At 39.7% G+C, this 27059-nt stretch overlaps 3 protein-coding genes across 3 annotated transcripts; 2 read left to right on the top strand and 1 right to left on the bottom strand.

Annotated features, from left to right (window-relative positions):
• The first annotated feature begins 4700 nt into the window (after window positions 1-4700).
• LOC132771592 (lysozyme g-like) lies at window positions 4701-11838 on the top strand. The gene is made up of 5 exons (XM_060769779.2): window positions 4701-4807; window positions 6184-6267; window positions 9240-9436; window positions 10269-10407; window positions 11272-11838. Exons 1-5 carry the CDS (start codon window positions 4801-4803, stop codon window positions 11403-11405), a joined length of 561 nt encoding a protein of 186 aa, XP_060625762.2. The 5' UTR covers window positions 4701-4800; the 3' UTR covers window positions 11406-11838.
• Window positions 11839-13425: 1587 nt separating this feature from the next.
• Window positions 13426-16919, bottom strand: MRPL30 (mitochondrial ribosomal protein L30). Its single transcript, XM_060769780.2, has 5 exons — window positions 16816-16919; window positions 16597-16680; window positions 15207-15353; window positions 13686-13759; window positions 13426-13604 (listed from the first exon to the last, which is right to left on the bottom strand). The coding sequence occupies exons 1-5, from the start codon at window positions 16876-16878 to the stop codon at window positions 13466-13468; spliced, it is 507 nt and encodes a 168-aa protein (XP_060625763.2). The 5' UTR covers window positions 16879-16919; the 3' UTR covers window positions 13426-13465.
• A 67-nt stretch (window positions 16920-16986) lies between these two features.
• Window positions 16987-27059, top strand: MITD1 (microtubule interacting and trafficking domain containing 1). Its single transcript, XM_060769778.2, has 7 exons — window positions 16987-17296; window positions 19676-19777; window positions 19899-20035; window positions 20337-20423; window positions 25485-25600; window positions 26729-26789; window positions 26871-27059. The coding sequence occupies exons 1-7, from the start codon at window positions 17176-17178 to the stop codon at window positions 26964-26966; spliced, it is 720 nt and encodes a 239-aa protein (XP_060625761.2). The 5' UTR covers window positions 16987-17175; the 3' UTR covers window positions 26967-27059.

Raw genomic sequence — 27059 nt, 5'->3', positions numbered from 1 at the left:
AGGCAGGAGCTCACACCACTCCCCAGATTCGAACTGCTGACCTTTCAGTCAGAAGTCCTGACGGTACAAGGGTTGAACCCATTACGCCACCAGCGTCTCCATAGGAAGAAGAATGTCATTGGTGCAATGTACCCCATCTACACGGAGTCTTAATTGACAGCCTCTAGTTCAAAGTGATGCAGTTCAAAATTCTGCCACTTGATGACTCTGTTCATGCAGAAACAGAATGTGTAAACTGCCCTGCAGCGATAAAATGCCTACCTTAGATTATAATCAAAATATGACATATACACTCTGGATAGTATTGTGATGCAGGCATAGATCAGTTATTTCTCTGCTACACAAATAACACTCTAGAAGATAAATCTATTTTGATTCTGATGTGTTTTTATAATAGGGAACATTTTTCTTTAAACAACCAGTTCACATTTCACACTAAGATCTTGGAGGGTAACTGTATATTCAGACTCAATTAGTACACACACACAATGATTACTTATTTCTATTTGTAACGGGAGTTCTATTGACCCTACAATCACTCAAATCAACAACCTTACAGAGTAGCCATGGTCTTGTGACCATGCTATTATCGTAACCTCATATGGGGTTAGATATGGAGCTATATTTTCCATCAAAGGAGAACCCAAGGAAAGTCAATGATACACCCAGATTGTCAAGGGGTAGAGGACGGTAAGGGTGGCTATCCAGTGTTGTTGAACTGGAATTGTTGTCACTGGGCGGCCAGGACTCCTTCCCTCCTTTGCAGTGGTCAGGGGGATTGCTTTGGAAAACATTCTAGTCAGATCTGGTCAGTGTAGATACGCCCTTTGTTTAGTCAGGGTTCAATGTTAGAAAATTGGCAAATGCTCTTGGGTGATGTTGAAAGTGGCTGCCAAAACAAATGATTCATTTTCTGAGACGCACCCTGAATTTTCATAATCTTGAAAATTTTAAACCTATACATTAAGCACATTGATGTATTTTTCTACATCATTGGTTCCCAACCTGTGGGTCCTCAGGTGTTTTGGCGTACAACTCCCAGAAATCCCAGCCAGTTTACCAGCTGTTAGGATTTCTGGGAGTTGAAGGCCAAAAGCATCTGGGGACCCACAGATCGAGAACCACTGTTCTACATAACTTATAATCCTATTTATGCCATTCTGTCTGGCGAAGCTTACTTTCTTTTTTCTAAGTTAAATAACAACCTGTGAAAAGCTGTACAATGCATTTTATTTTATAGCTATCTGCAAGCATCAACATTTATTACTAATAAATTCTCAAAAAAATATGAATGTAAGAAGGCGATTCATATTATTTTTTAAATAGGTACATATCTCCGCAGATTTTATTTATTTATTTATTTATTTATTTACTGCACTTGTAGACCGCCGTTCTCAGTCCTAGGGCGACTCAGCCCTAGGGCGATTTACAAAATGGTATCATTGCACTAGTAGTCTGGGTTTGTGTATTCTACTTATCAGAAAAGTTGGGGAAAACATCATGTTTGCTGGGAGGTGACTTGGTTTTAATTTATCTTCCCCTTTCCAATCCTGCTTTAGCCACAATACTGTAGTACAGGCAGTCCCCAGGTTACAAACATCACATTTACAAATGACTCCTAATTAAGAACAGGGGTTAGACAACAGGAAGTGAAATACTTACTTATTTACTTAGTTAGGCGATCCCTCGTTGGACGAGTAAGATGGTCTTCCATTATGTGTTTCCTTGTGGGTTCGTAGGTGGCTGTGGAGCCCTATTCTTGACCCACATCTTCTCCCAGAGTGAGGGCATTGGTTTCCAGGTGGAAGGCGGTCCCGGTCGGGGTTGGCTTGACGCACCTTCCTCCTGGCACGTTTCTCTCCTTCGCCCTCCACTTGTGCCTTCTCGAATTCTGTAGCACTGCTGGTCACAGCTGACCTCCAGCTGGAGCGCTCAAGGGCCAGGGCTTCCCAGTTCTCAGTGTCTATGCCAGAGTTTTTAAGGTTGGCTTTGAGCCCATCTTTAAATCTCTTTTCCTGTCCACCAACGTTCCGTTTTCCGTTCTTAAGTTCAGAGTAGAGCAACTGCTTTGGGAGGCGGTGGTCAGGCATCCGGACAACATGGCCGGCCCAGCGGAGTTGATGACAGAGGACCATCTGAAGTGAAATAAATCCACCTCTCGGAAGGGAAATTAATTCCTGAAAGAGTTATCATGGGGAAAAGGTGTCTACACTGAAGCTTTCTCACCAATCCTTGGTTCCACAACAAGCCAAATTCTTCAAAATCCAATTCTGACGGACAAAAAGTGAGGTAAAATCACTTTTGAACAGGGGCACAGACAGCAAAACAAACACCATATGAGTGTTAACCCTTCCCTATGCCATCAAAACACACACACACACACACAGAGAGAGAGAGAGAGAGAGAGTATTAGACTGGAGTTACACTTAAAAATGTTCCTGTTCCAATTCACATGCAAATTCAACTTAAGAACAAAGCTTTAGAACCTAACTTGTTCATAACTTGGAGACTGCCTGTAGTTTCTTTGCTGCTATTAGTAATAGGGAGAAGTAACTTGGGGAAAGAGAAGTATAGGTGATTCTGAACATCGGCTGGTCATAGAGAAGGCAATCATAAAGCCTCATCCTCTCAAGGTCCAAATCAAGATGGTTAGTTCAAACAATGCTATTAGTGGACAGACAGCAAGTACTCTTCCCTCGTGATTAGTTAGACCCCTTTGCTAGCAGGCTGTGGCTTCAACACAACATTACTAGGTCTGACATCCTTCCCACTATGTTGTCTCGTAAGGACTGTCATTAAACATTCAGTTCCTGGTCTGAAAGTGATCAGGTACTTCAGCTTTAATTGATGGTGACTCTAGGTTGGTCCCGTGTACTATCAGTGGCCCTACCATCTCTAGTATGATTGGTGCTGTTTCATTCGAGAATTAGTCAAATGTAGCCTGCCGTTCAAATATTGGAGGAAGTGGCGTTTATGGCTCACTGCTAATACTAAGCTATCTCCTGATGCTATTTATTACTATGACTAGTATATAATATTTTCACTGACTAGGGTCAAGAGTTTCTAATATTAACAATGTACATGTTGTAAAATACTCTTAGATGCTTGGACAGGGCCATAAGACAGACTTCATTGTGCAGCTTTCCCCAAATATCTAGTTATTTCATTTAGAAAAAAGTAAGTTTTGCCAGGTAGAATGGCTTGAATAGGATTATGAGCTTATGGGGGGAAAGATTTCCGTGTGCTTTATGTACATGTCTAAAATGTCCAAGATTATGAAAATTCAGACTGCTTCTCAGAAAATGACTCCTTTGTTTTTGTAGCCACTTTCAACTCCACCCTAGAGCATTTGCCACTTTTCTAACATTACATCCTAGCTAAACAAAAGGCGGATCTACACTAACTCGTTATTCTGGGGACACTCTGGCATGACATATGTCAGATTCGCCCCAGAATTATTTTCACAGCTACCTCTTGGCCATTGCAGAGGAATGAGGGAGTGCCGACCATCCAGCACCACTAAAACTGGTTCAGCGGTACTGGATAGGTACCTTTTCCACCAATCTCATTGTCAAAGGGACAGTTTACAGGTTCAACACTCCCCCCCCCCCCCATTTTTCAGGTTAAACACATTTTACTAACTAATATTAACTGATTAACCAAATCCCCAATTAAAAGCAAAAATTAGAGTTCCTCCAGAACTGCAAGGACTATCTCAACCAAATTTTGATAATGTGTTCACACTATAATTATCTACCTTTCTGCCAATTCACATTGCAATAGCAGCCATAGCTGACATAGAGGAAGCAATCAAATTTTGACATTGCTTATGTTTGATCAAGATTTTTGACATGATTTTTGTTTGTTTTTTGTTTGTTTTTTCGTTTCCTACTTTACTATAGACTTAATGTTCTCCCACTTTTATGTAAAATAATAAAATGTTTTTCCTTTTATGGATAATAAAACATTATTAAAAGAAAAAAGATTTTCGCCATGAAGATGATGCAGTCCACCAAAACTGACATCAGAATTAGACTCCCCAGGTTAAACTTCATAAGAAAAACTTAATTTTAAATACAGTTCCACAATGTGTTCAGGTATATAAAAACTATAATTTCTGCTTGCTTTTAAAAGAAAACTTTAATTTCTCCTAAACAATCAAATATTTATGAATACCTACGTAACAGACACTCTTGTGTGAGCCTGTTGTGAGAGGATTATGATAATCACGAAGCTGCTTCCTGAGATCTGGGGTGCAGTGTCACAACATTCCAGGGGAAATTCATGAAAAATGTTACTATAGGGCAAAAGGAAAAGTCAGTGTGGGCTTGCTGTATGTCTCCATGGAGTTGCATACCACAATTCATAATGTTTGGATCTATTTTTTGATAAAATAACTAGAGACCTCTAATGTTAATGTAATTTTCAGTGGTATGAATTACATAGCTGTAATTTTTCAGTGAAGAGAATAGACAATTAGGCATTTTTACAGTCAAACAAATAATCTGAGAACCAAAATATTGCTCTGATTGAGGATTAACATGACATAATTAACTCCAAAGGATTATGCCAAGTTATTATAAGGAGTCAAGTAGTTGTATTATTTCTGTGGTGATCCCACCCATCAAGGAATGTCAGCGACTCCCCTTTTGATGCAATTTTCCCAAATTGCTCAACTACCAGGACCATAAATAAGCCACCAAGCAACCAGGAAGGAAACTGATACTGAAAGTGAAGCTGGACTGTTTCTTTTCTTTTTCCAGTTACAGTTCCAAGAGAGACTAGAAACTTCAAGGAGTCATGGCAGGTATGTATTTTACAATAATTTGATGTATTTTAATGCTTAAGAGTGCTTTTAATTATTTTATCTACAACAGTGTACATGTGGTTTCCAAACAAAGGCGTAAGGCAATGATTTGCTCCAGTTAGGAGGAATCATATAGTAAAACACATGATAAATCAGTCACAACGTGTTGTGGTTTGGTAATAATTAATATTTGTTTCTGTTGTCGAGTTGTTGTCATTCTTTCCAACTTACCAGGAAGTCCTCTTGTATTCAGTGTCCTTTGCATTAATGCTTTCCCCCTCTATAAGTTTTTTGTAATGTTTTGGGGGTGGGAAATTTCCTATCAAATTCCCCAACAAAGGTGTTATTATCAAATTTTAGTCACTGGGACCATCTAGTGAAGTGGTTCCCAACCTGTGGTTCATGGACCACCAGTGGTCCACAAGAACGAAAATATGGTCCATGGCTTCACCATTACTACACTGTTGCCTCAAAATCATGCGCCAATGAGAGTGACTGGTCTCGTGAAACCGTCTTATAGTGCCAAGGCAACAATCATGTTGGGCGGGGAGAGGCTGACTACTATCACATCAGCTCTAGATTATTCAATATGGTTTTCTGTGGGCGAGCAGATGGCGGCTCCTGGATGGCATATCTTCTGTTTCAGAAACTAGAAACTGAATCAGCACCCCAAATAACCAAACCAAATCTAAAGTTGACCAAAAACTGACTCGTAACCCTTTTGGTACTAAGGTTGATTTTTTTTTTATCATCAAGTTTGAGATCTAGATCTCAGATCCGGGCAGCAGCACCTTGCAAGAAAATTCTAAAAGTACCGTATTTCTTCAATTGTAGTATGCCATCGATTGTAAGGCACACCAGAATTTGAGTACCAACAACAACAAAAATACATAACGTACATCTGCAGTTCTAAGACACACACCATTTTTAGATATGTTTATATAGGGGGAAAGTGCACCTGAGAATTGAAGAAATACAGTATTAAGGAATTAATCCAACTGCTAGTCCGAACTGAAGTAAGATTATTTATCTAAGGACTCATGTCATTTAGAAGCTAATTTAATATTCTTGATGGAAACAGAAATTAGTTTTAGACTCAAATCTTCCAATTGGAAAGATGGCTAGAATTTGGGTATGTTACTTTATTCCTTCTAAGAAAGCAAAATTAATTACATAGATGGTATGGATCAACATATGTTTCCACCAAGCTAGATGATGAAATTAATAATGGATCTATATACTGCCTTAGAAGTACAGTTTAATCAGCAAGCATGTATTTTTTTAGCACATTTAGCACTTCCTCTCACAAGAGGTAGTCAAGTGTAATCTATTTTTATCTGACTTCATTGTTTCATAATTGTCTTTATTTTTGTTAGCTCACTCTTATGGCAACATTATGCATGTTGATACTACTGGAGCATCCGCTGAAACTGGAAAGCAAGAAGGCCTGAGTTATGGTGGTAAGATTATTACTTTTAGGATTGGATGCTGCAGTAATTTTGTTAATGGACTGGTGCTCCATCATGTATATTATTAATTAAGAATATTCTAAAAGCAAAAGTTATACACTCTATAAAAGAGAACAAAGTGCTAACTTTAGGGAAAGATTTAGGACAAAAGTAATCAAGAAATTATATGCTTCAGTGTATATACTGACATGGGGAGAACAGCAACATTGATAATGTGATCAGATGTTCAAAGCCTTCAAGACATATGGGAGTTTCCCTTTAATTGGCTCAATCAGAATTACTAAGGCCCCTTCTACACAGCCATATAATCCAAATTATCAAAGCAGATAATCCACATTATATGTTTTGAACTGGATTATATGAGTCTACACTGCACATAATCCAGTTCAAAGCAGATCATCTGGATTTTATATGGAAGTGTAGAAGGGCCTAAAGCCTCAAATTTTATCTCCTCTCTGACAGTAGCAAGACTTGTTGTGATTCAGTCCATGAAATAACTTTGACTCAAACTATAGGTTCAGGTCTGGATGATAAGAAGTAAATAATTACACTATTTGTTGTGTGCCTTCAAGTCATTTCAGACAATGCCATATTCTGCCTCAGAGTCTGGTGGAGTCTCCTTCTCTGGAGGTTTTTCAGCAGAGGCAGCATGGGTATCTGTCAGGAGGGCTTTGATTGTGGCGGGTGGGGCAATATAATTGCTGCCTGGCTCTCCTATTTTCTTCCCAAGGGAGGAGCTGCAGCAAAGGGCAGACTTTTTGGAAATCACAGCGCATAACACAGAATGAAGGCTGGGTGGAGAAGGGAGGGAGGGAAGCCAGACAAACACTCGTCCAGCAGTAGCAGTGGGCGCCTGGGGCAAGCAAGGCAATTGGGGAGCCTTCCTTTGCAAAGAAATACAGAAAAAGATGTGGGGGAAGAGAGAGGGGGAAAGGGGGTTACTGAGATGGGATGCTCGAGGCTGGAGCTAAATGAGAAGAAGGCAATGCGTAATCGTGGGGGACGCAAGAGGCCCCCATCTCTCTTTCTCTCCTCCGGATGAGCCCATCTTTTCCAGGCCCCTGATCCCCAAGAAGGAACAAATGAATAAAGAGAGAAAGGAAGTCAAGAAAGGGAGGGAGGCCTGGAGAGAGAGGGCCAGTGTAAATTTGAACAATTGGCCCGCAGGCTAGACTTTGGATATGCCTGCCATGAGGTGACCCTGTCACAGGGGTTTTCTTGGCAAGATTTCTTCAGAAGAGATTTGCCATTGCCTTCACATGAGGCTGAGAGAGTATGACTTGCCCAAGGTCACCCAGTGAGTTTCTTGACCAAGTGAAGATTCAAACCCTGATCTCCAAAGTTGTAATCTTAACCCTCAAACCGCTACACCACACTGTCTCTTTTGTTCAGTTTGCTCCCAGCAGGATGAAACCAAATCTAAGACTGTACATTGGCACACTTGTTATTGTCTCTCTCTATTTTACTACAATTACATTACAATATTTTATCATGTGTATTCAGACAAACAGGGAGAGGACAATGCAACTGGAACAGAGGCAGGTTTCCTCTCCACCTCCTTTCCTCTTGTTGATACTTTCTAACAAAGTAACTGATGATCAATGGCTTTATAGTGAAGAGGATTCTTTAAGGGATCTGAGCATTTCTAAAAAATTGCCCTTTTGAATGCTTGTGTGTTCTGAAACATCTCCCAAAGCAGGTGGAAAGATCAGTATGTTACATTGTGACTGCAATTGTTGCCTAATAGCAGAGCTGGCCTTAGAGCAGTGGTTCTCAACCTACCTAATGCCGCGACCCCTTAATACAGTTCCTTATGTTGTGGTGACCCCCAACCATAACATTTTTGTTGCTACTTCATAACTGTAATTTTGCTACTGTTATGAATCGTACTGTAAATATCTGATATGCAGGATGGATTTTTATTTACTGGACCAAATTTGGCACAAATACTCAATACGCCCAAATTTGAATACTGGTGGGGTTGGGGCGGGGATGGATTTTGTCATTTGGGAGTTGTAGTTGCTGGGATTTATAGTTCGTCTACAATCAAAGAGCATTCTGAACTCCACCAATGAAGGAACTGAATCAGACCTCGCCACACATGACCAACAGAAAATGCCAGAACGGCTTGGTGGGCATTGACCTTGAGTTTGGGAGTTGTAGTTCACCTAAATCCAGAGAGCACTGTGGACTCAAACAATGATGGATCTGGACCAAACTTGGCACGAACACTCAATATGTGCAAATGTGAACTCTGGAGGAGTTTGGGGAAAATAGAGCTTGATATTTGGGAGTTGTAGTTGCTGGAATTTATAGTTCACCTAAAATCAAAGGGCATTCTGAACCCCACCAATGATAGAATTGGGTCAAACTTGACCCCATGACCAACAAAAAATATTGTATATTCTGATGGTCTTCGGGGACCCCTCTGACATCCCCTTGTGACCCCCCCAGGTGTCCCGACCCCCAGGTTGAGAAACACTGCTTTAGAGAATGAGAGATGCCAAGGTATAGAAACATGATTTCACATATGCAATTGGTGCAAATATTTATGCATGTATTTATTTATTTACAACATTTATATCCCGCCCTTCTCACCCCAAAGGGAACTCAAAGTGGCTTACAAGTTATATGTGCATATATTATATTGTTAGCATATTACAATATTAGTATTATATATCACTATATTGTACTATACTATTATACTGAAATATTATTAGTAATATTACATGTAATATCAAATATATAACTATTATATTATTATATTGTATTATTATTAGTATTATTATATTGTATTACTAATGTTGTATGACAATAATTATCCTTGGACACAGCTTTCTTTTGATGGAGATAGGCTTTTATATCCAATTGAAACTGGATTGTGGACTTTCTATAAGCTTACCATAAAATATTACCTGCAAACAAGTGCAAATTACTTTTTTAAATCCTCTTTTTCCCATAAGGGGTTCCAGCTTCAGAAAAAATTGCAGAGAGAGATCTAAAGAATCTGGAGAAATATAAGACAAAAATTATGAATGTCAGTAGAAAAACAGGTATTGATGCAGCTATAATTGCTGCTATAATCTCCCGAGAATCTCATGCTGGGACTCTCCTGAAGAATGGCTGGGGTGACCATGGAAATGGATTTGGTTTGATGCAGGTAAAGGTGTTATATTTGATAAGTAATTACTATTCTTTTGGAAGTGGAGATAAGGGGTGTGTGATGGATCTCTTGCCTATGCTCACCAATGTTTTCATAAACATCCTAGAGGCAGGCATGCAGAGGCTGCTTGTAAGAATTAAAGATAAGATGAAGCTAAGAGGGATGGTCATCATTGCTGCAGAAGATAGGATCAAGCTCTGAAAGGAATGCTGGGTCACAAATCAATATTACATACAAGAGATAAATATTAATTCTTGCAGTTAGGTATCTTCTACCTAAACCACACACATGCAAAGACAGCAATCTAACGTGACTTGGCAGCAGTACCCAGTACTCACACTCGTACTCAGTATCAGAGGCTGAGTCCGAGTGTGAGTAAGCAATACAGTGCAACTGCTTTAAAACATACTGCAATCTTATGTGATTTCAGTTCTATGATAGATACATAAAAACCTAAGCCCCATTTCCAAGCATTTTATTGAAGTAAAGAACCATTGTCATTGTCGTGTGCCTTCCAATAAGTGACCCTATCATGAACATTTTCTGGGGCTAAGGGTGTGTGACTTACTCAGGGTGACCCAATGGATTTTTATGGCTGAATGGGAATTCACAACCTTGGCCTCATCATGTCAAAGTCCAAAGGATAATTACCCCCAAGTCAAATAAAGCCTTATACAATTGCAACAGCTCTAAGAACTACCCCCTTTTCCCTTCTTTTGGTCATCTTCCCGATTGTCAATATTTTGACTGCAATCTCCTTGGTACAGGGACCTTTTTCTTGCCTCTCCCTTATGTAAAACAACTAACTGAAATTCTTTTTTTTAAAAAGGTTGACAAACAATTTCATAAACCCACGGGCACATGGGACAGTGAGGAACATATGACCCAGGCTACCAGCATTCTGCGTTCTCTGATCAAGGAGATTGAAAAAAAATTTCCACAGTGGACTAAGGAACAACAGCTCAAAGGTATGAAGCTACTTTTCCCAAAACATTTTATTATAAAAAAATGGGAATCCAAACAAAGCCAGAGGGGTTTTTTAAAATGTCAATCCCCCTCCCACCCTAAGCTTTCCCTCTTAGCAAGGAAGGGAAAACAGGGGTAAATCTACACTGACCGGGGAATGTAGAATGAATGTGGTAGAGGAGGAAGCAATTCAAAAGTGGAGCTGAGCACATATCAAGCTCAGGAACAAAGCTTGAGTGGTGTTTATATGCACCATAGAGATCAGCTTTGGCCAATTCCCAGGATTTGCAGGAGCCGCGGCTTCACAACCATGGAGCATTTGGGTTTTCGCAAATGTGATTAACATAGTTTCGCTAGGAAACTCTAGGTCCTCCAGTACACCCCTATGACCAATATCCACTTAAGAATTTCTAGGATATCCACAGGAGGTTAACCATAGAGTCACACTTGAAGATCCAGAGACTCCTATAGAAGTGTTCTCGCGAATTAATGAAAATTAATTTGCAGTTTTCCCACTTTCATAGGTTTGCTGCACTTCTGAGCCCAGCAAATGTGGAGGGATGAGTGGTATATATGGAGTAATATAGCCTGTGCAGTTAAATGCAGTCAGGTATCATATCACATAATATTATTTCATATACTGATAAGGATAGATAGACAAGCTGTTTTATTAGCAACTGATGTCAGATGTAACTGTGTTCCTCTGTATATAGAAGGAAGTCCTTTTGACCTCAGTACCAACTATTTCTGTATATCCATAAGGCATCAAAATGTTGAAGAGCAAGGCCTATGTCTTTGTTTAGTGCTAATTTCAATCACCCATTAAACAGATTATGTCATACGGTCTTAAATTATTTCACCCATAGGTGGAATTTCAGCCTACAATGCAGGTGTTAAAAATGTCCGGAGTTATGACCGAATGGATATAGGCACAACAAAGAATGATTATGCCAATGATGTTGTTGCAAGAGCCAAGTTTTACAAAAGAAATGGATACTAATAATGCTTTCCAACAATTACTTGAAATGAATTCATAAACAACCAATTTATAAAAATGTTTATCTATATTCCTTCCAAGTTCATTGTATTTTATCTCTTGACTCTTATATGTAACACACTTTCCAAATCCCATGTCCCAGGTTGTTTTAAATGGTTTTGATGTGAAATCATGGTGGTAGTTTAAATGCATTAAACTTGGCAAAGTAAAGGAAGTGCTAAACGACTGTTTTGTGTAAATTAGCATGCATGTTACACACTTTATTTTCACTTTTTTCTGCCCACTGCTTATGATTTGCTTTGGAGATTTGAATTTTCTTCCTTTAAGCTAACAGCTACTATGTCCATTAACATAATATAAGAGATAGTTTGATGTATTAGTTGAGATTTAAGTTGTTAAGATTGTAATTACTTTCCTAAATAAACTAATTTGGGCAACCCTGGCCAGTATCTTATTTTACTTACTTATCTGCAGTCTGCATACAATCTCATGTGCATTGATAACACAAGCTTTGAATATGCCAAGAGACCATATAAATGCTGGCTACTTCCACTACTGTGTAATGAACTTAAACTTTGCAATACAACAATGGAAAAGAATTATAGTTTAATTTGCCTCAGCCATATAATCATCCCGGGAAAAGGACTGACCTCTTTGGAAATTTGATCGTACAATTCCAGAAGCAAACCAAATTGTATGACCATATTAATGCCTCCCTAATCAAAATGACAGACATGGTCTTGAGATAACAAAAACATATACTGGAGAAAGGGATCATTTCAGTTACTTTTCTGACACAGGATAAAAGCATGTTCTGGTCATAAAGACGGAACAGTACATATTATGAGACACCCATTTGATACAACATAAATATAAAATAAGTTTCAAAGCAATTGCACATTGCTTCAAGGCTTCAACAATGCATACAACAAAGCCAGAAAAGTAATCAACTGCAGTATCCTGGAATAAAGAGGCTGCTTAAACACCTCCAGAGAAGGAGATAACTACGCTTTAAGGCAACATATTTCACTGTCAAACAGCTCTGTCAGGAAGTTCTTTGTAATGTTTAGATGGAATATTCTTTTTCCCCCAATTTGAATCCATTGTTCTGTATCTTAGTCTCCAGAGCAGCAGAAAACAAGTTTGCTCCTTTTTCAGTGTGACATCATTTCAAATATTTAAACATGGCTATAATGTCCCCTCTTGACCTTCTTTTTTCTAAGTTAAACATACCCAGCTCCCTCAGCCGTTCCTCAAAGGACATGGTTTTCAAACATTTTACCATTTTGGTTGCCATCCCCTGGATCTGTTCCAGAGCTTGTCAATATCCTTCTTGACTTGTGAAACCCAGAACTGGACAAAGTACCCAAGTGAGGCATGACCAAAACAGAATAGATTGAGGCTACAATTTCCCTTAATCTAGACATTATATTCTTATTAATGCAGCCTAGAATTGCATTGGCTTTTGAGTGTAGCACATATAGATTAAGTTAGCTTACTAAATACTTTTGCTTGCACTGTTTTAACTTCCATTTTTGTCTATAACTGTAAACATGGAAACCTCTCATACAATCTGTTCCAGGAAACTTCAGAAGCTTACAGAACTGTTTTACTCAAAAGACCAGTATAAACCAGTTTTTTTTCTAAAAAGTGGCTTAGTCCTCCACATACAGCTTCTCCTCTATAATGGAGGAATACCACAAAAGCAGCACACAGCATTATAGGTACTTTTTCTTAACACAGGGGAAAGTGTGCTTTCTGTCGAAGAGATGTATGAAGTAAAACACCCTCATGTTACAATGCAAAATTTCTTCAGCAGATAAAAAACAGAGGAAATGCTCTCAGCAAAAATAAGTGTAATTACTTTAATGTATATAGTCAGCAAACTGGAGAAGCAATAACCATTTGTAAATCCAGAGTGATGTGAGCTAAAACAATTATTTTCTCATATTCTTGTTATGTTTGACAAAGCAAGTGATTGAGATCTTTATAATCATTTCAAAGATAATCGCACTAGTATAACTTGTGGCTTAATATTTTTATTGTATAAAAGGTCACTATACTTAAGAAGAATCAATTGCTTTCTGTTCCACTGGTTTTAGACGACGGCGAATGATTAGTTCACCTGTACTACTGTTAAAGTATGTATCAGACATTTCCTCTTCGGTTGGAATTCCATGGGGCAGCTTTAATGGTTTTATCCTACAACCAGGAGAAAAAAAATTACAAAATTACACTTTGAAAAAAAATTCAGAATTATACTGACTAGAAAAATTAACAAACCTTATTAGGTGTTTGATGACTTTCAGTTGATCATTCACAGAAGGGACGTTTTTGTGCACTCTGGGTTCATATCTCTGTAAGTAAACATAAGTCATTTTTAAAAATTCAGTTTGAATATGATCCACACAAAGAGTTTTAATGAATATATTGCTCTTAATATATAAATGTAAAAAGAGTAAGTACAGAGCACTGCCTTCTGAAACTGTGGGTACTGACCTCAAATGGGGTTGCCTCAGCTCGATGTTGAGTTTATTAAAAATTTGGCAACAGCAAAAGGTTTCTGAATGCCACCCATTACTCCAGTTTGCCAGCAACAACAGATTTGTGTAGTATTTAACAGTGGACTCTGCAGAAAATGCTTCAGCAGTTCTCCACAAAAAGGAAAATCAGCCTATTTAGTGAGTACTGCAAATACTGATTTATTTGTAAATTCTTTATTTTTACATCTATTTTATATATTTATATACTCGGGAGTTACACAAACATTTATTGGGTGGAAAGAGGTCATGAGTTGAAAAAGTTGAAGAAACCCTCATACAGACAATTAAAATTAGCACATTTAATAAAAATAACATCGCAGAACCCGTGTATCTACAGGACTGATGACCATGATTTCAATTTTCCACGTTTGACAAAATATGTCCTCTTTAGCCATTTTTAAGTCCTTCAGCATGACTCTGGCATTCTTGATTCAGAAGTCTTTCATTTCAATAGGGTTCACTCTTACCTCTGGTTTTGTTCATTCTCAGAAAGTTCAGAAATATATCCCATATCAGCAGTTTCACGAATCTTATGCTCACACAGCAGCCTTAGGCTTTGGGGGAAGCCCCTCTTCCAAGGAGGTGGAGTTACTCTCCCCTCCATGTGGCAGAAAGTGAGCAAGGAGGAAGAGGAACAGCATGCACACTATTATCAGAATAAGTGTGTTCGCTGTTATCTGTGGGAAGTCCTGGAATGTATTTCTTCTGATACAGGGGTTGTATTGTAGTTAATACAGAAAATAAATATATGTTCCTCTGTATTTATCTAAAAGCTTACATCACGAGAGAGAAGAATAGGTGTAAAAGATTTTAGCCCTGGTGATGCATTTTAACTTACACTTCATGTAGCCCTTTAAGGAAAAGAAAATGCCCTTCCCTACTTGAGCCTACCAAAAGAATTGCAAGGTCATCTGCTGTTGAAATTAGCTATCGTAATCATTACAGTCACTAAGAGGTGGAATGGATGCACACTCTCACTAACCTTGTACATACAGACAACCAAACAAGTATCTTGTCCCTTGAGATGGAAATACTGCTCTGCTATGCCAACTGAACTATACAACATTATAAACTTGTGTAAGACTGCAATCCAGTGAATACCAAAATATAGTTAAAACCTAATTTAGGGGAAGTTGCTGATAAATACATATGCTTGAAACTGAGCACTGTGAGTTAAATGTCTAAAGCAAAAGAAAATCCACTAAGCACTTTTCCAGGAGTAAGACAGAAGGGCAAACAAAATTGTCAGTGAATTACATACCCTTCCCAATCCAAGAACTCTGATCATATCCTTTTCCCAATAGGGTCGCCTTCTGCCACTTTTGATCCTGGTTATGAAGTGCAATTTATGAGGCTGCTCTGGATCACCTCCGTATTTTTCATGATCACCAGGTCGTGGCTGAAATACCTACAGTGAACATAAGGAGGACTTTAATTTCACCATTACTACCAGCTAATGAAATATATAGATTAAAATTAAGTAACAAAGATGACAAGATGAATTTTAAAATATCAAATCAGTATAATATTTGTATCAAAAGTCCTATCTACACAGTATTTAAAAGACAATTCTCTCCCTAAAATGCATACATAATGCATTGTAATTGTCAATTTGCATTTCGTCATTGTCTTTTTTTTGTTATGGTTTGTTATGTTGTGCATCCAAGTTGATGATATATTCTTATTTTTAAAAAGTATATGAAGTGTTAAAAATGAGTAAATGCAACAATTCTTAAGCAGAATGATTGTGTATTTATTTAAATCAGTGGGTCTCAACCTGTGAGTACCCAGGTATTTTGGTCTACAACTCCCAGAAATCTCTACCAGCTGTTAGGATTTCTGGGAAAACATCTGGGGAGCCACAGATTGAGAATTACTGATTTAAATTAAGTCATAGGCAAGCACTGGATGCCAAGGTCTGAAATGCTGTACTCAACCTCTTAACCTCCCTAGATATCTTTCTACAACTTCTTCCACCTTTGTTCTTAACACTGAAAATATATCAAGAAGAAAACCAAGAATGACTACACAAATGTCTTCTAACTGCTAGGCCCTTCAGTCTCTTATTTGAAAGAATATTCATATTATGGATCTAAGATTCAGATACTGCAACCCTTCTCTGTCACACTTGTTTTGGCGTATGCCTGAGGTTTATTTCTGATTAAATGTGCAGAAATATATTATGAAACTGCAGTGTAACTTCATACATGGCAATTAGCTATTTAGGCCTAGATAGCATACATTGGGAGCCCCTGGTGGCGCAGTGGGTTAAATTGCTGAGCTGTGATACTTGCTGACTGAAAGCTCAGCAGTTTAAATCCGGGGAGCTGAGTGAGCTCCCGCTGTTAGGCCCAGCTTCTGCCAATTTAGCAGTTCGAAAACATGCAAATGTGAGTAGATCAATAGGTACTGCTTCTGTGGAAAGGTAATAGTATTCCATACAGTCATGCTGGTCACATGACCTTGGAGGTGTCTATGGACAACACCGGCTCTTAGAAATGGAGATGAGCAACACCCCCCAGAGTAGAACACGACGAGACTCAATGTCAAAGGGAAACCTTTACTTTTTAGCATTCACTGGACATTTTCATTTGTGAGTTTTAATGAGAGCAACATAGAAATAATGCAATATTTGTCACCACAAGGCTTACCCAGTCAGGAACTCTTGACTTCGTGAATTTCTGCCTAATCCAGCCCTGCCAAGTGATAGGCTCTACTCTGCTTCCTGCAAGACTCTAGGCAAGAGAAAACCAAAATGTAAGGTAACACCATGATTACCCAGACTATCCTTTCTCCCGCAGCCTGGTTACAGGGTTCAACTATAGACACGCTCAATTCTAGATCTCTTGCTGCGTGAGGCCGCTTCTCACCTGCCAGGGAAGAGATGAACTCCGCCACACAGTCCGACCCCACAGCCATCTCAGCGCCGCCATTTTGAATCGGATGTGACGTCTTGATCGTCTAGGCAACGAAAAGACGCCTCACTCTGACCATCCAATCACAGCCGGGCAATAGAGTGCTCGGAAGTTAGCTGCATGGAAGGGACTCTACAAGGTCTTAGCTCTATGGGGAAGCTTTCCCCCAGCTCCGTGAGATGCCTTGAAGTTTCCAATTCCCAGATGTCACGTGTCCCGCGGAAGGCGGGGATTCCAGGGATGATTGACGCCTCCTCCTCCTCCTGAGCGACCCGCCCGCCTTGGGGAGGCTCCGCGGGGCCCTTGTGCCCGGCGATGGAGGACCCCGCGGTGTCGGTGCTGAAGCGGGCGGTGGAGCTGGACGAGGCCTCCCGCTTCCAGGAGTCGCTGGTTTGCTACCAGGAAGGCATCGCGCTCCTCTTGCAGGTGCTCAAAGGTAGGCGCCGGCGTTCGTTTCCGGGTTTGACACCGCTTTGACTGCCCTGGGGTCAAACTGCGTTAATTCTACAGTGTAGATGCACTCCGCACCCCATCCTCTTTGGGCAAAGCAGGGCTATTTGAAGTGGTGGTGGCATCTCCCCAGTATTATTCACCAGCCAGACTTCTGCAGCTACAAGGTCAGGGCACGAAGGGTGTGTCTGCACTGTAGAATTAATGGAGTTTGGCACCACTTTAGCTGCTTGGCTCAATGCTATGGGAGTTGAACCTTTTCCAGGTCTTTAGCCTTCTCTGCCTCACAAAACTACAATTCCTTGTAGTCCCTGACCATGATTCCCTATGAGGAGCGTCTTAAAGAGCTGAATATGTTTAGCCTGCAGAAGAGAAGGTTCTACCCATAAGTTCTACTGCTTCTTAGGAATTTTATAATTTTATATGTATGATTTTTATGCACTGTTGGTTGTACTTATGTCATTATATATGCTTATGTCAGAGGCCTATTAAATCCCACCACTCAGGATGGGAGCCCTGACAACTCAGCAGCCCGCTGTGAAGCATTTGCTCGGTTCTTTGCGGACAAAGTCGCTTTGATCCGTTCTGGTCTGGACATCATGTTAACTGCAGTCTCTGAAGATGTAATACGAGCATCTGCTTGTCCGGTTTTGTTGGATTCATTTCAATTAGTGAAGCCCGAGAATGTGGACAAGATACTTGGAGGAATGAGAGCGACCACATGCATCCCAGACCCCTGCCCATCCTGGCTTCTAAAGAAGGATTGGCCGAGTGAGTAAAGGTGGTGGTTAATGCCCTCCCAGTGAGCTTAAAACAAGCTATAATAAAACCGCTGTTGAAAAAACCATCACTGGACCCCACTTAATTCGTCAACTATCGGCTTGTTTCCAATCTCTACTTTTTGGGCAAAGTCCTGGAACGCGTGGTGGCCTCACAACTCCAGGTATTCTTGGAAGACACGGATTATCTGGATTCGGCACAGTCTGGCTTTAGACCGGGACATGGTACCGAGACAGCCTTGGTCGCCTTAGTGGATGATCTGCGCCGGGAGCTAGACAGGGGGAGTGTGTCCCTGTTGGTGCTGCTGGACCTCTCAGCGGCCTTCGATACCTTCGACCACGGTATCCTCCTGGGACGCCTCGCTGGAATGGGCCTGGGGAGCACTGTTTATAGTGGCTCCGGTCCTTTCTGGAGGGTCGCACCCAGAAGGTGTTTTTTGGAGAACATCTGTTCAACCCCGCAACCTTTGTCTCCCATGTTGTTCAACATATACATGAAGCCGCTGGGGGAGATCATCCGGAGTTTCGAGGTGCGGTGTCATCTGTACGCGGATGATGTCCAACTCTGTCACTCCTTTCCACCTGCTACTAAGGAGGCTGTCCAGGTCCTGAACCGGTGCCTGGCCGCTGTGAAGGTCTGGATGAGGGCGAACAAATTGAAATTGAATCCAGACAAGACAGAGTTACTCCTGGTTAGTCGCAAGGCCAAACAGGGCATAGGGTTACAGCCTGTGTTGGACAAAGTTACACTCCTCCTGAAGATGCAGGTTTGCAGCTTGGGTGTGATCCTGGATTCATCGCTGAGCCTGGAACCTCAGGTTTCGACGGTGACCAGGGGAGCATTTGCACAGTTAAAACTTGTGTGCCAGCTGCGCCCGTACCTTGGGTAGATGAAATGGCCAGATGTAACTGGAGCGTATACCAGTACGTACATATGATCCATGCATGATAGTGCTTTCCTCAACTTGAGTTTGTGAGCTTTGGCAGAAAAAAGAGCTACTTGTGTTTTCGGAAGTATAGAAAACACATTAAAGATAAAGAAAATGTAATTTCCCTTTGTCTGTTTGTTAGTCCAGTGTAGCTGTAAGTTGTTGTACATCCAATATAGTTGCATAGAATCTGTATATCTGTATGTCTAAATGTTTTTCTGTAATCTGATATACCCTCTCACACTGGAAATTGCAATTAAAAGAACCTATGTTTTAAAGTCATTGAAAAGTCATTCATAACAAATACCCCAAGATTTCTGACCAGTTAAGCTTAGGAGTTAGCTGATTCCTGCCATTTATTCTATGTGAACCATTATCGTTGCTACATCAGAATCGGTACCTTTGGGCCCTTCCACACAGCCATATAACTTGGAATATCAAGGCAGAAGATCCCACAATATCTGCTTTGAACTCTGCTATCTCAGTCCACATTGCCATATTATCCAATTCAAAGCAGATAACATGGCATTTTATTCAGCTGTGTGGAAGGGGGCTTTGCTGCATATACACAGGTGAACATTAAAAAGGAGAAGTGGAATTGATGAAAAGAAACAAGGATTTTGCTCTCTTTTATATGGTTTACATTCTGTTTTCCAGTTACAAAGGATGAGAGGAGAAAGGCTCATTATCGGGACAAGATAACACATTACATGAACAGAGCGGAAAACATCAAGGAATATCTTAAGAAAGAGAAAGAAGGTAAGAAGATATAATGTAGGTTTTCTTTATTACCGTCACAGAATATTTCATTGGAACTCTTTTTTTAAAAACCTTAAATGTACAATGCATGGCTTTTGAGCATCTTTTTGTACATTTTCAGATGGAAAATACCACAAACAAATTAAAATCGAAGAAAATACCAAAGGTTTTAGTTACGAAAAACTATTCCAAGAATATCTTAATGAAACTGTTACAGAGGTTTGGGTTGAGGATCCATACATTAGACATGTCCACCAGGTAAGGCAATGTAGACTCAAATAGTCAAAAGAGTTTGTTGGTTTTTTATCTCCGAAATGTATTGTTCTTATTTGCTGTCAAGTCAGTTTTGTGAATGAGAGAGCTTTGAGTCCTCATCAGCAGGCTGTCTCAGTTCTTGGAAGCTCAATGCTGTGGCTTCCTTAATTGACATAATCCATTTGTGTGTGGGTGTCTTATTTTCCTACTGCCTTTTGCTTTACTGATGTTTATAATGTTTTCTGGTGAAATATGTCATCTCATGATGTGGCCAAAAACTTACCCTATTTTCAATTGCTTACAGTTGTACAACTTCTTGCGATTCTGTGAAATGCTCGTTAAGGGACGATGCAAAGTGAAAAGCATACATCTTCTTACCTCTTATGATGAAGTAAGTCTGCGCACTGAAGATGCAATCCTGTATCCATTTGCTAGGCACAAAAGTTCTCAAAGTGTGCAGTCTCCGCAAAGCATACTGAGACGCTCCATGGTTCCCTCCTCGTCCCCCCCATCCCCTACAAGCTTTCCCTCCTCTTTCCTGCTCCTCCTCCAATTATTATTACTATTATTACAATGCCTAAATGGCCATCTGTTGGGAGTGCTTTGATGGTGATTTTTCTGCATGACAGATGGGGGTTGGACTGGATGGCTCCTGAGGTCTTCCACTGAAATACTGTTATGTTTATGTTTATGTTGGTCAGTATTTGTCCATGCCTGATATATATACATTATTCTCTCTCTCTCTCTCTCTCTCTCTCTATATATATATATATATATGTATATGATAACATGATACACACACACAGTGGCTGCAGTGGTGCAGCAGGTTAAACTGCTAAGATGCTGAACTTGCTGACTGGAAGGTTGGCGGTTAAAGTCCACAGGACTGGGTGAGCCTTGTTAGTCCCAGCTTCTGCCAACCTAGCAGTTCAAAAATGCAAATGTGGGTAGATCAATAGGTACTGCTTTGGAGGAAAGGTAACGGCACTCCATGTAGTCATGCCGACCACGTGACCTTGGAGGCGTCTACAGAAAACATGGCTCTTTAGCTTAAAAATGAAGATGAGCACTATCCCCCAGAGTTGGACTTGATAGACTTAATGTCAAGGGGAAACCTTTACCTTTAGTTATATATAATATAAACATTTTTGGGGCTACACAAAGGGCTCTGCATCTGAAAAAGCTTGAGAACCCCTGGGCTAGAGCATGTCTTCCTCCAAACTCAGAGGGCCTTGTGAGTAGGAGATTGCGCTATAAATTCTCTTAATCTGGATAATACTGAATCTGTTTAAGTGAGAGAGTTCTGCAATCCCGTGTTACAAAAATGTGTGTGTGTGTGTGTGTGTGTGTGTGTGTGTGTGTGTATATATATATATATATATATCTTAGGATATTTGATTGGTTCTTACAATTCATGGCAGATATAGTAATGTAAGAAAGATGTGTTTTTGTTTATAAATTCTGACTGTTTCCTGTTTGCTATGTAAGAGAAAATGGTTTAGTTTTTAAAAATTGGAGAAACAAGATCCGGACACTATTACTAGTGATACGTTGCTATGAGGTAAAAGATATATCAATGCCACTAATATGGACAAGCTCTTTGTGTTTCTCCAAGTGGTCATACGCATGGGTCCCTTGCACCTGTGCAGTGCACCATTGGAGCCTTCTGGAGCTCTAGCCTCACTCTCCCCACTTGTACAAAGGACTGGCTGCTTCCAAGCCAGCAGTTCCAAGGCCAGCAAAGGAGACGCATGCCAGGATACATAGCGGGAAGAATGGGCTCATGTTTAATTTCTTAGCTCTTCTTTTTCTTCTCTATCGTGTCTTCCTTCATTCTTTTTCACCACCTTCTCCTATTTGTCTTTCTTTCAACTTCCTCCCTCTTCTTCATTCTTCTCTTCCTTCTTTCTTCCTACTCCTTTCTTTCTTCATTTTCATTCTTTCATCCTTTTTGACTTTTTTATTTCTTCCTCTCCTCTTGAACGTGGAGAGAAAAGAGAAGTCTCAAAGTTCTCAGAAAAGTCCAATAATTGAAGATTATATATATAGTAATGATAATAACAATAAGAGTAGAGTGAAAATGAAAAGAGTAGATAGATAAGATTTCTCAGAGAAATAAAATAGTAAAAATAAAAATGAGTAGGGATATAGCTGTGTGTGCAAAAGAAAATCATGAAAAAGAGAATTAATATGATAAATGATATTTCTTTTGTTATGAAAAAATAAAAAGATGTTAAAAACCGAAAAAAGAATTGTAAAAAATATAAAAAGAGGGAAATAACCAAAGGAAAATAATAAAAATACTAATAAGTAGTGTAATAAAATTAAATTTAAAAGGAAAAACAGAAGATAAGAAAAAACAAAAAATATTTTTAAAAGCAAAAGGCAAAGATATGTAGATACAAGAGAAGAAAATACAAGAGAAAAATAGTTTCTGAGAAAAGTTTTAAAGAAAAATTAAAGTACAGTGCTATAATAATAACAATTATAATGGAAATGGATACAGAAAATCAAAATATGCAAAAGTAATTGAATACAAAAAGAACTTTAATCTTGTCTAAAAAGACTTCCCAGAAAATTATTGGATCAATAAAAAGATACATAATATTGACCATAAGATTAATTATAGTAATACTAAATATGGACAATTTAGGATTTTGAAAAATCTAATACTAATGTTATAAGGTTAAAAAGCTCCAAAGTACTAAGTGAGTAATACTACTATTAAAAATAAGAATGTTCTACTAAACTTCAGATTCCAATTCCAAAAAAAACACAAAACACATAAATGCAGAGGGGCTTAAGATAGGGACCATCAAGCTTGGGCAGCTTCAGGAATGACGTGGAGAAGACCATACCCTGAGACAACATGGCTAGGATTCGAGACCAAGAGAGGGAAAGGCAAACCAATTGATTTTGTTGCTGCACATCTCTCAAATGCCCAGCATAGGCATCATGATATATGCAGTAGTAGGGATCCTTCTAGTACTTACTGTGGGAGCAGTACTCCCCATAAAGTGGTCAACTGTAATAAAGAACAGTCAACACTCATGGAAGCAGATCACTTTGAATCCCACAAAGCTGATCTGTGCTGAATCTAACATGGTTTTGGAGAGTTCAACCAAGCTAGGGAGGCCAATGGCAGTTGGTGGTGCTTCTGATGAGCTGAAATAGGTACAATCTCAGAGACGGCATCACAGTCTAGGCAGTGTCCCCCTGAATGGCAGGAAGTGGTGGTGTGTCCAAGATGTCATCCTCCGAAAATGGCTGCTACACTGGGAGACCGACTGTCAAAATCCAACTCTTAAGTGTTTATTGGTGTCAGTTCATAACAGTATCAACTAGATTGATGCCCAAGAGGAGCCTACTGTCACTGTAAGCATAGGGTGTTCTGTCAACAGCTTGGGAAGGCTGGAGTCACTGTTTTGTGAGGCTAATCCCTGTGCTGTTTCTCACTGTGCTTTTTGCAAGAATGGTTCACACTCACCAATTCTACCAATCTCCCAGGTGTTGTGTGTTTTTTCACCATGACCTCAGGCTTGACGGTCTTGGTCTTCTTGGCCTGAATACAAGTGGACTCCTGAAATGAGCGTTTGATGGCTTTCCGAATGGTTGAAGTAGATGGTGCTTGGAAGGTGGAAGTTGATGCCATCAATCCTGGGATCAAGGAAGGTTTCAGACTTGAAGCCAAAGCCAAAGTAGTTGGAGAGGCCATTTGCAAGGATGACTTAGACCCAGTCTGGGGTATTGCAACCAACTTAGATGCTGCTGGATTTGAGACCAAGACGCCCTTCGCCAACATCAAAGGCTTGGAAGTTGTAGGCTTGGCAGTAGCCAGATGGGCTGAGCTCAAGGAAGGCTTCAATGCTGATACCGAATCAGACTCCACCTTTGACAGCCCTGATACTTGTGACGCCAATTTTGTGGACGTCGAGATCACAGGAAACAAGGCCTCTTCATACAGACAGGCTTTGAGGAGTGTCTTCCGATCCCGCCTTTCCTGTGAGGTGAACGCCCGGCAATGAACACAGGCATGCATGACATGCCCCTCACCAAGACAAAGGAGGCACTTCTCATGACCATCCTTTTCCGGTATCTTCGTTCCACACTTGACACAACACTTGAAGGATGGTGTTGAAGGCATCCTGAGAACAAACAGCAAGCCAAAGAGGACAAGAAACCAGCAGAGAAGCCGTAAAGGTCAAGCCAAAGATGAGAGAAGACAAACCAAATCCTGAATTGAAAGGAAAGCTGACCAACAGTCCAGATTCAAGAACAAAGTAACGCGAACACAGACACACAGTGGGAGCAGCTTCCTTCAGTGCTGCTGCTGCAACGGACGAAAGAAACGGTCAGCTTGGTGGCAGTTGGCCCTTTATACGTGCAGAAAGAGTTCTAGAAGGTTCTGAAAGTTCTGTGTAAGAGACCCATGTATGTGATTTACCAGAAAAAGGGGACATAATGTCCCATATGAATTAGACCAGGTAACGTGATTGGGTAGATATTAATTAAAAGAAAAATCTTGGAAATAACCATTACTAAATTATACCTTTGGTCAATCTTAATGTTATATATATATTGGGATGACCAACACCTAGAAGTCTTGGGCTGCACTTCTCCAAACCGTTGAAGGCTGCACACACCTCCTGTGTCCCCCATTCCCATGCCCAGGGTACAATTGGCAGTTTGGGCCAAAAACTGGAGGCACCGCAGTTTTCTACAGTAAAGGCTACAAGCTACAAACAGGTAGCATTTATTCTACTCCTGCTTTTCAATCATTAGCAATAGCTGTACCATTTCAGAACATGGCTGTTGCATTTCTCCTCTGGAAATGCCAAAACCTCAGCCTGGCAACCTCTATATGAAAAGCATTTAACCCATTGCACCACCGGGGGCTCCACCTTTGAGTTATAGTTGTATCTTTTTTTCAGGCCAATCTATAGTACACATTGGTGGGATATGAATATTGGGTGGACCTGTGTAGAAGGCTATGTTTAAATAAGTTATTAAGAATGGTTAGAGGTTTTTATTCTTCCTCATCCCTCCTATTGAAACCTGTCTTTTGCTTAAGGTATAGCTATGCTAAAGAACCATTTCATCCTTCTTGAACTGACACCATCCTGTGGATTTTTTGGGATTTCCAAGTTTGCTGAGGGTATTGCTATGCTAATGATGACACAATTAAAATTCTCTGCCAGAGAACCATACTGCTCTTTCCTGAGCTATAGCAATAAATTTTTGGTATTTCAGCAATCTACAAAGATGTATTCATGACAATTATATGAAATTAATATATCCATGTAGTGTAGAAAACAGAAGATAATACACAGTGTTCTTCATAAGATGCTTTGTGGATCTGGGCTGAAAATGCTTATCCTTAATGCACATTTGAATTTAATATGTTCTGAATAATTTTCAGTTTAATTTGAAAAACATATATACACTTTAATAGGGCAATGGACGGAGTCAACAGATAAACAGCTTGGAAGAAATTCGACAGTCCCTGGAGGATTTTGGTGTAACTCTGGATATATCATATTCTTCTTCAATACATGATCGAGAGATTAGGTTGGTGAAACATGCCAGAAAATAACAAGTTCTCAACACTACTTGGTGTGTTTAACATTATTTGATAAGTGTGGTTTGGAAACCTACTCTTGCCAAGATTCAGACCTGTACTTTATATATCAATATCCACTTCCACTTGCTGTCCAAATTAATATTTGCCTATCCTCCTTTTCTGCTGTCTATCAAAACAGGTTCCACCTGATAGAGCAGCAGGCAAAAGACATTTGTGTACTTATTAGGATATTAGGGCAGGTGACTTTTCATATTACATGGTTGTGTCCCATAATCCCTCCACCCTTTGGGTCTTCTCTGAATCATCTGCTACATAGAACATATTAATATGGGAGAGTAGAGCAATTTGGACTCTTGTCCTTCCTTGTAAAAAGAGAATATCCAGTAAATGTATTAATGAGAATACAACAACAAATGCAATCACAATGCATAAAATTAAGGTATAATGGTAGAGATTCAAACAAGCAAATGTATCAATGATTACTGATGCATTGATACAGTTCTTCTAGTCATTATGTAGGTGCCCTGGTGGCACAGCGGGTTAAAGCGCTGAGCTGCTGAACTTGCTGACTGAAAGGTCGCAGGTTCGAATCCCGGGAGTGGGGTGAGCTTCTACTGCTAGGCCCAGCTTCTGTCAAACCAGAAGTTTGAAAGCATGTAAATGTGAGTAGTGGGAAGGTAACTGCGCTCCATGCCGTCATGCTGGCCACATGACCTTGGAAGTGTCTGCGTACAACACCAGCTCTTCGGATTAGAAATGGAGATCAGCACCACCACCCAGAGTCGGATACAATTAGATTTAATGTCAGGGGAAACCTTTACCTTTACCTTTTAGTCATGATGTAATATATTTAATCTCTTCTTATCCTTAACAACAATCCTGTGGGTAATTGTTGTCTTCATTTGACAAATGAGCAATGTCTTTGAAGGTGCTTGCTTTTACTGCTTAGCAATATAAAGCTTGGTTTCTCAAATCAAAATCTAGAATTTCACTGGATAGCATTGGTTCATATATTAGTTAAATTAGTTGTTCATATTAGTAAACTGTTATGAAATCAATACATTTTAAATATTGATGAGATGTAAATAATAAAAAATATGTTTTGAATTCAACAGATTCAACAATGGATGGACAATTAAAATTGGAAGAGGCCTTGATTATTTCAAGAAACCGCAGGTGAGGATTGCTTTTATTTAATCTTTGAGTAAGCCTGTGTTACTGAATCATATGTTTAGCAAAATCCTTTGTCTCCCACAGGGCCGTTTTTGCCTTGGATACTGTGACTTTGATTTGAGGCCATGTCATGAAACTACTGTGGATATCTTTCATATTAAGCATACGAAGAAAACATGATTCCTATTCCAACCACTCTTACTACTTTTGTGAGCTATTTTGTCTACTGTGCACTTTTGTAAATAAATGGAACTTTTTGTTATTTTTTAAAAA

The sequence above is a fragment of the Anolis sagrei genome, chromosome 3, assembly GCF_037176765.1.
Source record: "Anolis sagrei isolate rAnoSag1 chromosome 3, rAnoSag1.mat, whole genome shotgun sequence".
Taxonomy (NCBI): Eukaryota; Metazoa; Chordata; class Lepidosauria; order Squamata; family Dactyloidae; genus Anolis; species Anolis sagrei.
This window is presented reverse-complemented; position numbering and strand designations above follow the sequence as displayed.